Source organism: Mytilus trossulus, chromosome 3 (assembly GCF_036588685.1).
Source record: "Mytilus trossulus isolate FHL-02 chromosome 3, PNRI_Mtr1.1.1.hap1, whole genome shotgun sequence".
NCBI classification, from domain to species: domain Eukaryota; kingdom Metazoa; phylum Mollusca; class Bivalvia; order Mytilida; family Mytilidae; genus Mytilus; species Mytilus trossulus.
Window position 1 is genome coordinate 39640951 of NC_086375.1, and position 16507 is coordinate 39657457.

The 16507-nt window shown below is 33.3% G+C and overlaps 1 protein-coding gene across 1 annotated transcript; it reads left to right on the top strand.

Moving 5' to 3' along the window:
• The first annotated feature begins 9222 nt into the window (after positions 1–9222).
• On the top strand, positions 9223–16137 carry LOC134711454 (uncharacterized). Its single transcript, XM_063572055.1, has 2 exons — positions 9223–10226; positions 14284–16137. The coding sequence occupies exons 1-2, from the start codon at positions 9899–9901 to the stop codon at positions 14901–14903; spliced, it is 948 nt and encodes a 315-aa protein (XP_063428125.1). The 5' UTR covers positions 9223–9898; the 3' UTR covers positions 14904–16137.
• The last annotated feature ends 370 nt before the right edge of the window (positions 16138–16507 follow it).

A 16507-nucleotide genomic window follows, 5' to 3' on the forward strand; every position in this document is an offset into this window, starting at 1 on the left:
ATTTCTCCTTGAACTTCTGACTCTGGATTTCATTACATATATATATTATTTATATTAACGATCTTGCTGATATGATTTATTTTTATTTTGTTAAGTGGTATCACATGCTATTAATATATGGAGAATGACAAATATAAGATTTGAAATTAATAAAACTAAATCACACCTAATTCAACAAACAGTCCAATTTACCTTGAGATAACGATGGGATAGATAAACATTTGTGCACAATTTGAATTGTCGTGTACATTTTCCTTTTAAAGTGTTACATGTTCTTCAGTGTCATCTGTTCTCTAATGGAAACTTTTGTCATTGGCAATCAAATCCACATCTTCTTTTCTATTATCTCATCTGACACAAAGGACCACTGGGTGACTTTTCTCGTCACTTGCCGTTCATTATCCATTGTCATTCGTCATCCTCATTCTCGTCGTCCGTCTTCAACTTTCATTTTTTGCAAAGACTTCTTCGAAACTATTAGACTAAATCAAATCATCGTTATGCCGGGTATCTGTTATAAATAAAATTTGCGTACAATGGGACTGGGGTATAGAAAAAATGGGCACATCGACTTCTCCCGGGAAGTAAAATTGATGTTAAAAGAATGGGCATCTGTTCCATGGTGCATTCTGTATGAATACACCGCTATACGTGTGTATCATATGGGGGTATTTGGTAATACAGTGAGCAGCTATGGACCTCTTAACAAGTTGTTCTTATGAGTTCGTTTAATTCCAGATATCGTAGCATTCGCCCGACACGAGGCATTGAATAAAACCTCCAAATGCCGACCAGACGTGTCTACGTACTTGTACATCCCGCAATGTTTAAGGGCATACGATACAGTTTTGATCCCGTATTTACAATTTGATAAAAAAAAAAAAATCCATATAGACTATGCAATATTGAAGTTATACTCAGTCGAAGATTCTAGGTAAATAAATGGTTTGCTTAAGGCATTTTGTTAAATAATACTAATTTGTATGAAATGACTTTCCTCACAGAATGATAGTATGATAAATATGGGGGAGGGGAGATGAAGATGTGATTTCTCTTTATTTGATTCACATCTCGGATCAAAACCGCAATGCTGTTGATATTATATGGTCTGAACAAAATATCTATATGATTTGCAACAACTGTATACATAAGCAACTATATAATATAAAATTAATAAAGTTGTAAACATTTATCTTGAAGGCAATATTTAAACTGTCTTTACATTTTAAACGTTCTTTGTAAATGCAATAGTTAACAAAATATTATTGGAATTTGTGTCGGACGAAAAGTGCTAAGCTACATAAAAAGAAGAAAAAATGCATATTTTCAAGAACATTGTGCTTAATATACACGGTTTGGGTTTTGTTTATTGTTGAAGGCCAGACTTATATATTCGTTAACCTCTACATCATTTTGTCTCCGGTGGAGAGTTGTCTTATAGGCAATCATACAACATCTTTTTATCTTTACAAAAACGCAAGGTAGAAATAAATTAAATAAATGTGGAAAACAGTAGAGTGAGAAAGGTTGATTACTTTTATATCTTTACTCCCAAAACACTGAAAATGTGGCATGTGTTCTTCATCATCCAAAACATAGTTCTTGAAAAAATTGGGAGGTTGTTGATATAAGGTCGTATCTACGTCACAGAATTTTTCCGAAGTGCTGATCAAAGTGAAATATGCACAAAATATTTTGTCATATTCAAATCATAAAGAATAAAAAATGTTTTATAATAGCTCGTTTAATTCGACTTTACAGATACATATTAAAAATCAGTTTAAACTTTGTACACTATGAATTGTGCCATTTGTGCGTACTTTCCGTTTTGAATATCCTTGGAGTTCGGTATTTTTTGTTATTTTACTTTTCATACTTCTGCAAGATGTGCATCTTATTTATTTGTCACATATGTAAATTATGATTGTTTATATATTCGTAGTAAACAAAATATTGTACTACATTGGATTGCAATATGGTTTTCTTTACTGTAAAAGTCGGTGCTTAAAAATGTCATAATATAATAAAGTGATTAAAACTTCCTTAAATGATATGTGTTTTTACATTTTACATACAAATGAAATGTTTATGAATAAATTCACAATCACTTAGATTAAAAAGATATAATATGACAAGTGAATGGATGGTTTTGACATTTACGACGGTCTTTTGAACTGTGAATTATAAAAAAAAAAACCCCAAGAATATGTCTTAAGTACACGGATTCCCCATCTGCACTCTCATTTTCTATGTTCAGTGGACCGCGAAAAAGGGGTAAAATCTCTAATTTAGCATTAAAATTAAATAGATCATATCATAAGGAACATGTGTACTAAGTTTCAAGTTCATCACAAACTACCTCGACCAAAAACTTTAACCTGAAGCGGGACGAACGGACGACGAACGGACGCACAGACCAGAAAACATAATGCTCATAAATGGGACATACATATTTGTAGTTACATTTGCCCTAATAAAATGATATACCAGTATATGACCTTGTCATCATCTGAAGACGTCGGAGGTTTTCACTGCAGAATTGAGAGTAAGCAAAACAGTTTCAGGTCGTTGTTTGTGATAATCTATACTTTAACATTAGGTTGATTAACTAGAGCTTATGATTAAGTGTAAGCCAGAGAACCAAAAGGACTAAAATATGGTGACCTCTTTTATCTCTAAATTATCCATGACATAACAGAGATGTTTGACACTTACCTAAACACACCCTACGCAATTCCGTCCTCTTTTTTTTTAATTTGACATTTGAAATGCAATTTATCAGCGGAGCTTCAGGAGGAATCAGCAAAATGCTTATGGTATTGTTGGTTTTGTTTCATTCTTCAGAAGTTTGTGTTTTGATTTTTTTCTGAATAGTCGTTTGCTTGTTATTTCGTTTTTCTATTGACTACCTAAGTCTACCTAAGTATTTCCAAACGCAGGAGATCAGCTTGCTCCTCTATATTTGGCTCTATTTCACTGTCACTATCACTGTTGATTACTGTGCTACCTCCGATCATGAAGTTGTAATCTACTGTGTAGTCATAAATCATAGGATGTTCTTTCCAATATTTATCTAGTCTTCGTTCGAATGTTTTAACGTTTTTGGCAGTTACGATTGTCTCCGGGAAACTGTTCCAGACTTCCACTATTCTGTTGGTAAAATAATACTTTCTAACATCCAGCTTACTCCTGTTCTTGACTAACTTCAATGAATGTCCTCTTGTTGTTGAACCACTACTTAGTGTTAAAATACCACTTGATGCCCTTTCATCATAGATGTGATTGAGAATCGTGTACGTCTCGTTCATGTCGCCCTTTAGTCTACGATATCTAAGTGTTGGTAATTTCAAGAGTCTTAATCTGTCTTCGTATGATAGATCTTTCAAGTTAGGAAGCATTTTCGTAGCACGTCTTTGTACGTTTTCAACTGATTCAATATCATTTTTCTTATACGGACTCCAAACACTGCTGGCATACTCAAGATGGGGTCTAGCTAGTGTTTTGAATAGTAGACAGAAACTCTTGTAGTCTAAATACTTAAATGACCTTCGGATTAGTCCTACTAGTTGGTTGGCTTTGTTAACCTGTGTTTTTATATGCTTGTCAAATTTAAGCTTAGAATCTAGCTATGTTTACACCTACATCTTTCTCACATTCCACAGTTTCAAGAGTTGTTTCTACACCATCATATGTTGACATCTTGTATCTTCCATTGTTATGTATCTGTATTGTAAGGTCGTATGTGTTTTGTAGTTAAGTCGTGAGAGTTGTGTCCCTTTGTATGATGATGATGCGTATTTGTCATGTGATGTTATCTGTCTCTTTGAAATAAACGTGCTATGGAAATGGATGTGTTTTTATTGCTCTTTAGCAAATATAACTTTAGCGGCATGGGGAGGCAAGTATATGTCCCCCATGTACGTAATATGGTGGAGGACTTAAAAACGACCCATTTATATGTGTATTTTATGTGAGCTGTCCCCAAGATGAAGAACAAACTTTTTTAAAAAGTCTAAACCACGAGGCTTGCGGCGCCATTATTATAAATTTGACCACGTTGAAATCTTGGACTTTAAGTTTAGTGGACTAGCAGTACCATTGCATTTGACACTGGAACCGATTTTTGGATTTATTTTTAATTTGGATTTAGTTGATATTCAGAAAACACCATTGGATTTTCGACAACAAAAGCTTACGGTAAAATTCAAGGAACTGTTGTTAAACTACGTAACATTGTACATATGCATATTAATATCAAAAGTATTCGCAATTGTTTATTGTCATCTGAACTTTAATTTTCATTTTAACTGTTGGACGCGATCGAAATTTCTACTCAAACAATTAAATTTTAAACGCAATTTGGCGTTGGTCAGTCTGACACCAAGAAATGCAGCTGTGTATGTTTAAGTGTGTAGAAAACCGTAGCATGTGTCATGTGACGTCCCGGCCTTTCATCTTACAGTACTTCGAAATGATAATTGCTTGTAATTGGCATTATCTTTAGACTAATCGGCTTGATCTATATATGTGTATTTTATGATTTAGCAGAGGAAATGTGTTGCAGTTTTGAACTATTAAAATGATACTACAGACGGTACGTGTGAGATTTATCTCATCGTACGCTACCCAGTAACAAGGAAAACACCGACTTATTTCGAACATTAATTATGAATTCAATTTTGTCTCAGAAGGATTTTTTTTTTTTTTATTAATACATATATTTCTGTTATCAGTTGGACTGATTTGATAGCGGATTGTCAGTAGCGGTGAGATAATAGTCATAAATAAAACCTAGGTTGATATTGACATTTCTGGAGCTATTCATTTGTTTCATCTTTATTTTATTTTGTGAGTGTGATGTATGAGAGATTGTACACGTTAGAGAGGGAGAATTAGTCGTATTTTCTTTTGACTGCATATGTAACTTATGAAGTGTTTTTTTGATGTAATATTTACTATTTGTAAGAGTTAAAGGTCTCTGATGATTATCGATCAATTTGTTATATACAGCTACATTTATGACAGTATTCTAGTATTTTCCATTTAGATTGAGTAAATGTATTAAATGCATATTTTTTTATGTTGAATGAACGTAATGCGTGCATAAGGTCCTAAGGGGGAGATCGAGATGCCAGACGTTCGGATTTTTCTGCATTGTTGATACTGGTGTGTATGGATGCTAGATTGAGAACTGGTCAGCCACGAATATTTCATTTAATATAAATGTATTTACAAAGATTATTTGGAAAATTGTTACTGATTTGAGTCTTAATATACGGAAGTGATTATACAGTTTGAATTTATATAGTGGAATTTTTCTTCTTCTTGCAATTGTATAAGGATAAAACACATACACCATTTTTATAAAATTTGGGAAATTTTATTTTTGGGGGCGGGATGTTATGTATCTGTATTGTAAGGTCGTATGTGTTTTGTAGTTAAGTCGTGAGAGTTGTGTCCCTTTGTATGATGATGATGCGTATTTGTCATGTGATGTTATCTGTCTCTTTGAAATAAACGTGCTATGGAAATGGATGTGTTTTTATTGCTCTTTAGCAAATATAACTTTAGCGGCATGGGGAGGCAAGTATATGTCCCCCATGTACGTAATACCATCTTGGTTCTTAGTTTGTTTCGTTGATATTGGCAGTACTTTGCATTTATCAGGGTGGAACCGTAACAGCCATTTCTCACTCCATCTAAATAACTTATCTATGTCTTGTTGAACTATGTCTATATCTTTTGGGGTTTGTATATCTCTATATAATTTTGTATCGTCTGCGAACATAAACACCTCAGATTCCACACATAAGGGTAAATCATTTATAAAAAGAACAAACAGTAATGGTCCGGGAACTGACCCTTGTGGTATGCCACTAGTTACATTATGCCACTGTGAAAAATTTCCACTAACTTGTACTCTTTGCTTTCTACTATGTAAGAAGCTCTGGACCCAGTTACATGTTTGGTTACTAATTCCATACGATCTTAGCTTGTTAATTAAACGCTTATGTGGAACCTTATCGAAGGCCTTCATAAAATCTGTGTAGATAGCATCAATAGATCCTCCATTATCTAGAATTTCAGTCCAATGGTCTAGTACTTTTAACAGTTGTAATCCTGTTGAACGTCCCCCGATAAATCCAAATTGTCTATCACTAAATAGGCCGTAGTTATTCATATGGTCAACAATTCTTTTTCTTATTAATTTTTCCATGATCTTACATATAATACTTGTAAGGCTAACTGGTCTGTAGTTCGACGCAAGCTTTTTATCTCCCTTTTTAAACAACGCTGTTATCTGACCAATTTTCCAACCTTCTGGTACAATACCGGATGAAAATGAACTATTAAAAATGACCATGATGCTTTGTGTCTAATCTTCGACTCGACGATCGAGTCAATTTTTTTTTAGCCAGAAACTTCTTTGTTGTGTGGGTTTTTTTTTCTTAGAAAGAGAAAAAATATACCAAAGTGACTTTCAAACTAATACTGTCGAAAATAAACTATGAATAACCATCAAAATTGCCTTTCATTTTTAAAAATTATCAGTATATGATGTTTAGAGCTTTGATAATGGAGCTGTTGAATGAGTACGCATTCTTTTCCAGTGCTATAGCTATATAATACACATTTTGAATAGACAAGATATAAAACCGTGATTGTTATTTTTGCAATCTAAAACAATATACAAGATCTCCAATTAGCAGTTTCGGAGAAACACTTGACTGTTCCAATATATACTAATGAATATGAAGTATCTTCGGTGGTAATGTAAAAAGGAGCATGAATATGCTAAAATACGTAGTTTTATGAAATTTGAATAAATTGCCTATATATAACATAATTTATCCTTTTCTCATTTAGAATTAAAAGTGAAAATCAATCGCTATATATGCCTTAGATGTCTTCCAAACTTTTCTTTGATTATTAACGTTAACTTCAAAGTAACAAGAGAGAAAATATCTTAAATATGTAGACTTGTATAAGAAAAGGGAGACATTTATTTAAAACATGTCATAGAACAGTTTATTCAGTGTAGTCGGATAAAAAATAAATTGCTCTTGATTGCATTGTTTGATATCTTGTAAAAAAATTTCTATCAAATGCTAATATCAAATTTGTTTCTGAATATATGAATTGTATGAATAAATATTAATATTTAATTGATTCTTATAAGACTGTAATTAAATTCAAATGAAACCAATGTTTAAACTCAAGCTGAGATGCACTATTCTAGTTGGTTTATCGATAGCGATGAAATATTTTGTATACTTTGCACAATGATTTCACACTTATTGCAAATAGTTTATTATATCTAAACATATTAGATTTTTTTTATTTTAATATTTTAAACTTTGATCAAAATTTCAAATATCTAAAATTTGAAAACTTTTAAAAATTTTGAATTGATAAGTGTTACACCGACCCCTTCTCTCCTTGATTGCCGTTGCTTTGTTTAGTTGGAATCGTCTATAAGAGAATTCAAAGAGAGAGAGCGAGCTGTTGGGCTGAGGTTTAGTATTATAAAGAGCATACAACTGTTTGCTAAATACCCCATTTTATCTATATTTTTGGTTAATATGAGTTATGCTTATGCTTTTTAAGAGAAACACTTTAATTCTATAAATCATGAGACGATTTTTTTTCGTTGTTTATTTGTTAATGTCGAAATGTGTCAAATATTTACGTACTTGCGTGATCTGCATTACATATTCTACAAAATGAAGATCTTATTATCATAAGTATACGTCATAACTGGATGAAATTGTTTAGATTCTGTTTCCTTTGAAGTGGCTTAATCGACGTTTAGATATGCTCCACATATATACATGAATTTAAAATGCATAGATTATCAATGAAATTCTTTCAAATATAATTAGGTGCCTAATATACAAATAATGTCTGATTTTATTCAGTTTAATATGTCATTATACATAATATATGACGCAAATTTTTTGAAAATGCACTGAGGGAATTAAACGTACCGTATATGTACGAATTAAAAATTCAGGCTTAGTTTTGAAAATAGCCCGAATGTAACACCGTTTTAGATTCGTCTCTAATTTAAACGTTCTACTTTATAATGTTATATTTTTTTGGAAATCGAAAAACAAACTTGACAAAATGCTAGCATACCATTTTGAAGACAAAATATAAAGAGATGTACTGAAACTAAATTAATTTGGTTTCGAAATACACATTCCGTGCGGACATTTTTTGGCACGCGCGACCAAACACTTTTGAACGCTGATTTAACCCGAACCCTTTCTTCATCATCATCGTGACTTTATAGAATATAAATCTCCATTTAAAGATCTTTAAAGCATGTTTTATCTCTCTAACAAAAGTGTAAATACATGTTTCAAGTTCAATTAAGGGTAGATATGATGAAGATTAAAATTTGTTTTATTATTTAAACAATGAAAAACCACATGTTTTTGAAAATGTTTCAAAGGAAGACTTCGTTTGAGATAAACTGACAGACATCTTTATAATAATCCAAGGAAGGTATCTAATCAGATGTTTTGGCAGTAAACAATAAGAAAAACCCAAGTAAACAACACTTACAAGATTGTTAAGATTCCTTTCAAATATTTTACGTAAGGTTGCCCACACTTTGTTTTTGTATGATTATGATAAACTGAGGCCTGCTTTAACTGAGCCAAGACCGCATATCAATTTTCAAATTTTTACAAAATTATATCACTTGAGGGTATGCATTGTATGATGTTATCATGAATGCCAAATGTTTTGGTTTTGATTTTTTTTGAAAATTATCAAAGAAATAAAATACCTTCAATAAAACCGTTGAACAGTAATATTTAGGAATATCACAGGATTATCTGGGATGTACCTGTTATGTGATTCTCTAATTAATCATTGATATATTTGCCTTAAAATTATACAGATAATGGTAAAATTACATAAGAAAACTGTTTTCAGAAAGACTACAATGTTTTACCTTTATTGAAATTATGAACAGTTCTGGCATTGCATATTATTGTGTTATCAGGAACTGTTTAAAACATTGCTTATATATTACATTTTAAGCAGGATTTAGTTCATGCCAACAAATTCAGAACTTTCGACGAGCTGCTTTCATTACCCGCAAAGACCTGTTGGTGACCTTCTGCTGTTGTTTTTTTCTATGGTCGGGTTGTTGTCTCTTTGATACATTCCCCATTTCCATTCTAAACTTTATGATACAGTATAATAGAATTTATGTAATATACATAAATTCGGTTATTCTAGTGGAAAGTTTTAATATCGTCCGTTGCAGTGCTTTCCTTTATAAATGCATATATAGTCGATAAGCTGTATAGTGGTGACGTCAATTTGACGTTAGCGTTCTTTTCAACTTTGAGCTGCAAGTGAACAAACGTGTAATTACAATACAGAGAGAAGTATTTTGAAAATATCAAGTTGAATTACTATAGTGGATATTAAAGTTGGTATTTTATATATGTATAATAGGCAAAGAGATATAATGGATAATACAAAAAATTGTTTTAATTAAAAAATTGTAAAATAGTTAGAAATTGTTGAATTTCGAAACGGCGTGGCCGCCACGTGGTGCCGAATATGAAATAAAGAAAAAATATTTAATCACAATACGACTTAAGTTAAAGAAATGATATTTTTGTGGTGACTTTATATTTGGTGAATATTTCACCCAGTGATTCTGCTGCGGAAGTAATTATTTCGTAGAACACGACATACTATCAATTCAACAAAAACGATAATACATCGTTTGAACGGCTACAGCTTTAAGATATATTGTCATTGATTAAAGACTTTTTGTTACACACACAAACAAACGAATAAATTTGAAATAAGTAAATAAATAAAATTAATAAAAATAAATTAATAAATAAATATAATTGTGAGTTTCAGTATGTTGAGAAGAGGTACCAGGAAGCGTACAGCATCAGCGAGAGCTGGAGTAAGAAGGACCCCGGTGGTGTCGAAGGGAGTTTCGTCACGGGCGTCAGTACAATCATCTATGACGGTTACAAGGCCTGAGGCTATCTATACTACTTCTGGACATGACGGCGCTGCCATACCAACAACTGCAACATTATCAACGACAAGAATGTTGATGCCAACATTTTCCAGCAATCAGGACAACTCCGTCCACATTCCGGACATGTTATCATGGCAACCAAGACCAGCAATAGACCCCCAGCCAACTGTTGATAACACACAGTTTGTGTCACAAACAGGTAATGTGACCAATAATGATTATGTACAAATTCCCAATAGAATTGAAAGTGTTCATGAGAACCTAGGCATAAATGTAACACAGTCAATTAAAGAAAAAATATTGAAAGGGGAATTCATAGATTTAGCTTGTCTATTAAATAATTCAGTCAACACGGGTTCTGACAAACAAAAGTTGACATGGGCTCAAGGGGAATTCATTTTACAACCCATTTCTCAACAATCAAAAATTACAAATATTGAAAAGTGGACAGATGCTTTCATCATTTTTATTTATATTTATTGTGCTGTGCACGTAAACCGATTTAAGGAATTGTTAAAATACATGCACACAATACGCCTTGGGGCTCAAAGAAACCAAGGTATGGGTTGGAAAAATTACGATGAGCAATATAGACTAAGAAAAGCTCATGAACCATCCAGTTTATGGAGTAATATAGACAATGAGCTTTGGTTGTTATATATGCAACCAGTGAATACTATCTCAAATGTGTCCTTAAATGTATCTAATAGTAATATTCAAGACAGTAGTGGTCATGGGAACAAATGCTATAGTTATAACTATGAGGGAAGCTGTTGGAAAACACCTTGCTTTTATAGCCATTTGTGTTTAAGGTGTAATGGTTCACATCCAATTATAAACTGTCAAAGACAACTGGGAAATGTGAGACCACATGTTGGTAATACACAATATAACACAGGCTCTCAGTTTCAGTTTCGGGCACCCGGGGCTCAGTATAGAGCAGGGCCCCAGTTTCAATTTCGCCCAAGGAGCGCCGAGTCAAGAGTCAGATTTTCCCCAAGAAATGCCACACAGTTCACACAAGCAAGATCTAGACCAAATATCAGAACTATGGCGACTTGGTAGTCCAAATAATTATGACGTCTTGAAAGGCTATTATATTTTTTTTTTCTTTGACGCCTTACTTCGACGTCATAATGCTGAAGACGCCATTTTCGGTTGGACTTTGAGAGCATATTTTGCTCTCAACTTTGAGACCCAATTTAGCCATCAAATTCTCAAAGAAGGCTAAAACAAAATGCATATATAAAAATTCTTACCTTTTATGTGTTTGTTTTACGAAAAGATTTCCAATTAATCCCTACAGAAATAATAATATAAGTAACAATTCCATCCGAGGCGGGAACATGTCGACTGCATTTTTTTAAACGTTTGTCGGATTTCTTTTTAGGAGATTATAAAATAATTTTTACACCAAACTCGGTAAAACCCGAATTTCCGGAACCATTGTTTTACATTATCCGGAAATTCAGGTTGGTCAAAATGTACCGAGTTTGGTTCAAAAATATATTTTATACACCTTAAATGAAGCATCTTGAGGAGAAATCAGCTAAACGTTTTTATAAAGCAGTAAATTCCCTATCAAAGTCCAACTGAATATATGAGTTTGGCGTTATGACGTTGATGTAAGGCGTCAAAGAAAAAAATATAATAGCCTTTCAAGACGTCATAATTATTTGGACTAGCGACTTGGTAGAACCCCTATTAAGATTGGTGTTTTGAAAAATATGCTGAGGGCATATCCGCATGCAGGTGTAGCAAAAGAATTATATGAAGGATTTTTATGTGGTTTTCGTTTGAAATATTCAGGTCCGAGAATTTCTTTTATTTCCAAAAATTTACAGTCGGCAAATTGTCATAAAGTTGAAACGTTGGATAAGTTAGATCAGGAGGTAAAAGCGGGTAGGATGGCTGGTCCTTTTTTAGAAAAGCCGATTTCTACTCTTAGGACTTCTCCTATCGGTCTAGTACCAAAAGAGAAAGGTTGGAGGTTAATATCTCATTTATCATATCCGGAAGGTTCCGGGGTCAACGATTTTATTGATCGCGATGAATGTTCCGTTCAATATGCATCTTTTGATGAAGTTATACAAATGGTCAGCTCACTCGGAAAGTCTGCATTGATTGGGGTACGGGACATAAAGTCCGCTTTTCGTTTGCTGCCAGTGCACCCATCAGATTTTGAATTGTTAGGGATTTATTTTGATGAAAAGTTCTTTGTAAATAAAAGTATGGCTATGGGATGTTCAATTTCATGTAATTTATTCAATAAGTTTTCGACCTTTTTACACTGGTTAGTAGTTGAACGGAGTGGAGTGAAATCACTTGTGCATTATTTGGATGATTTTTTATTTGGAGGCCCTGAGGATACACCGGTATGTCAAATGATGCTAGACATTTTTTCAGATATTTGTGAGGAACTAGGTGTTCCGATTGCTTCGGAAAAATCAGTTGGACCTGTAACATCTTTGAAATTTTTAGGATTGGTCATTGACACTGTTGAAATGGTTGTCAGAATACCACAAGACAAATTGTTAAAGCTAAAGTCTTTACTTGAACCGATTTTGTTGAATAAAAAGATTACACACAAGGACTTAGAATCAGTAGTGGGTTTGATGGCTTTCTGTTCAAGGGCGATTACTTCGTCTAGGGCTTTCCTTCGCAGGTTTTATGATGTCATAGGGTCTATAAAAAATAAAAAGCCTTTTTATTCAATTAGAATAAATAATGATCTCAGAGAAGATGCAAAAATTTGGCTGATTTTTCTGGAACATTTTAACGGAGATTGTTATCTATCAGAAAACACTTGGATAACAAATGAAACGTTGCATTTGTACACTGACAGCTGTGGTAACTCTGATTTAGGTTGTGGTGCATATTTTGATGGTAAATGGGCACAATATAAATGGCCGGAAGCATGGTCAAATATGCCAATCATGAGGGACATTACTTTTTTAGAGTTAGTTCCAATTGTTTTAGCTATGTTTATATGGGCTTCAAATTTCCAAAATCGAAAGATTTTATTTCGAATTGACAATATGGCATTAGTTAGCATTATCAATAAAAGAACTGCCAAGTCGAAGCGTGTGATGGCATTTATTCGCCCCCTTGTTCTTTTTACAATGCAGCACAATATTCAGTTTAAAGCACAACATATTGATGGTTGTAAAAATGAAATTGCAGACTCGATTTCTCGTTTTCAGTTGAAGAGATTCCGGGAACTAGCACCCGGGGCCGAGTCGGTTCCAGAAAACAACCCAGAAGAGTTCAGAGATTTGATATTGAGTTTGAAACAAACAGATTAATTAATTGTTCGCTTGCTCCTAATACAATTCAAGCTTATCAACGAGCTTTAAATGCTTTGGCTAAATTTAGGGATAGTTTTGATTTAGATCATAGTTTTCCAATACCATTGAACCACATTACTCAGTTCATTGCATACATGTCTTGCTTGGACATGGCTCCATCTACGGTGAAATGTTATATTTCAGCCATCAGTTTTTATAATAAGATTAATAATTACGAAGATATGTCTCAATTATTTGTTGTAAGGAAAATGATTGATGGAATGGCAAGGTCAAAGTTAAAGAGACCTGACAGTAGATTACCTATTACTATAGATCTGTTAAAAAATATTATAAAAATTTTGCCCGCATTTTGTAGCTCCAGATATGAAGCTGTCTTATTTTCTAGTGCTTTTTCAATGGGATTTATTGCATTTCTGCGAGTTGGTGAAATGACAACTGCATGTGACAGGGAAGGGTCTAATCATGCCATTAAAATTGAAAATGTGGAGGTTACTAATCATAATATAAAAATATACTTGGCGTCTTCAAAAACAGACCAGCTAGGTCGAGGGACTTCAATTTTTGTGGCCCGACAATCAGATGTTGGAATTTGTCCGGTAAAATTACTGCAAGAATATTTAAAGATTCGACCTCGAATTAGTGGTCAATTATATTGCCACTTTAATGGCTCTCCAATGACTCGATATCAGTTTTCAGGAATTCTAAAACAAGCCCTGGGGTATATTGGTTTTGATCAATCAAAGTATGGGACGCACTCATTTAGAATCGGTAGTGCTACTTCAGCAACTATGCTTGGTTTTTCTGACGAGCAAATTAAAGTAATGGGTCGTTGGAGTTCTGATACTTTCAAAAGTTATATACGAATACCACAATTTTGAATAAATTTCGTTGAATTTGATGGTCAATTTAGTATATTTCATGTCAATACATACATGTATTAAATTGTAGGCCAAGAAGTGTCAGTATGGATAGTAGGCTCATCTTTGATAAGAAATGCATTTGTACACGCAAGAAGTAGAACAGGTGGTGTAAATTTAGGTCTCCATAGAATAGGAGTCAAAATTTGGTGGCAAGGGTATGGTGGCATGGGTTTAAAAGATTTGGAATCGACAATAAAAAGACTGATGAAATATGAAAAAGCGCCGAAATATCTTGTCCTTCATATTGCTGGAAATGATTTGGGGAAGACAAAATTAGGATTTTTAAGGAATGAAATCAAGGCCACCTTGGAGAAGGTACAAAGTTATCTACCGAATAGTTCGATTGTATGGTCTCAGATTTTACCCAGAACAAATTGGCGTCATTCAAAAAGTCAGGATAGCATGATGGCATGCAGAATAAGAATAAATAGTGCCATTGCTTCATTCGTGTTAAAGAATGGGGGACATTATATAAAGTATCCAGATATTCTTCCTAATAGTACTTTTTTAAAGGAAGATGGTGTTCATTTGACTGATCTAGGAAATGACATATTTCTAAATAATTTGCAAGGTGCGCTTGAAATGTTTATTTGTTCTGGTTCTTATACATATCCAGATACATTTGGTACTAGTATGTGTATATCTTAAATAATTTTAAAACAGTATTGGCCACAGTCCTATCGCAGCTTCATCCCCACTTTAGTGGCGGTTGATCCGGTACGGTTGAGTTTGACTATACCGTACCTAATCAATTTGGCAACTTCGCTGCGTGTGATAAACTACAGTTACAGTTGTCTATATTTTAGTGACATTAAAAGTACATTTTGTGGATCGCTGTATCCCAGGATCCAACAGCTAAGTTAGTTGATCGCTGTATCCCAGGATCATACATCTATCTATCTATATATATCTATCTAGTATCTGTAGGTTGCCAGAGGTAACCAAAAAATGATCTATACATCTATGAATCTATACATCTATGAATCTATCTAGTTGAACAATTTATATCGTTGAATCTATATGTGTACATATTTAAATTTGTGTTAATAATAAAAAGCTGTGGTCAATACTGCCAATAAATCTTAGTTTTACAAGCCATCTCGAATAATAGAATTTATGTAATATACATAAATTCGGTTATTCTAGTGGAAAGTTTTAATATCGTCCGTTGCAGTGCTTTCCTTTATAAATGCATATATAGTCGATAAGCTGTATAGTGGTGACGTCAATTTGACGTTAGCGTTCTTTTCAACTTTGAGCTGCAAGTGAACAAACGTGTAATTACAATACAGAGAGAAGTATTTTGAAAATACCCACCCTCCCTCCACCATATATAGTTAAATCATGTAGTTTTGTTTGGGTACTGCTCTTTTGTTCTTTTTATTTTCAGGTACATGTATATACGAGTAGTTAGAGTTCCAGTATGAAAAATTCTCCTCCATTGATGATTTGCCATGTGATGTCAAAAATTGCAGTAGTCAGTTAGATGTTGGTTGTATAGAAACATTTGATCGTTAAAAAGTGAAAAATGTGTTGGCAACTTCGCTGCGTGTGATAAACTACAGTTACAGTTGTCTATATTTTAGTGACATTAAAAGTACATTTTGTGGATCGCTGTATCCCAGGATCCAACAGCTAAGTTAGTTGATCGCTGTATCCCAGGATCATACATCTATCTATCTATATATATCTATCTAGTATCTGTAGGTTGCCAGAGGTAACCAAAAAATGATCTATACATCTATGAATCTATACATCTATGAATCTATCTAGTTGAACAATTTATATCGTTGAATCTATATGTGTACATATTTAAATTTGTGTTAATAATAAAAAGCTGTGGTCAATACTGCCAATAAATCTTAGTTTTACAAGCCATCTCGAATAATGTTCTCTGCTTTTTTATCCGTATGTTACCGTTGTTTTAGAGAGATACTCCTTCTCCAAATTTAAAAGTCCTACGTCTATTCATTAGTTCTTCCGAGGCTTATCAAAATGTAAACTACTTACTGATGGTGGGGATCATCGTGATAAACCATAAGGAAATGATGCAATAATAGTAAAAACCAGAATTTTGGTTTAGGGGTCTAAAATATAATATCCCCTGAGTAAATAATATGAACCAAGTAGGTATGTTTATACCCCTCAAAACGAACTAAGCTTCAAACTCTCTCAACAGCAGAAATTACCTTTCATATTTGTGTACCTTTATTCACATGACTGTATTCCTATACATCTTTTATCTGGAATTT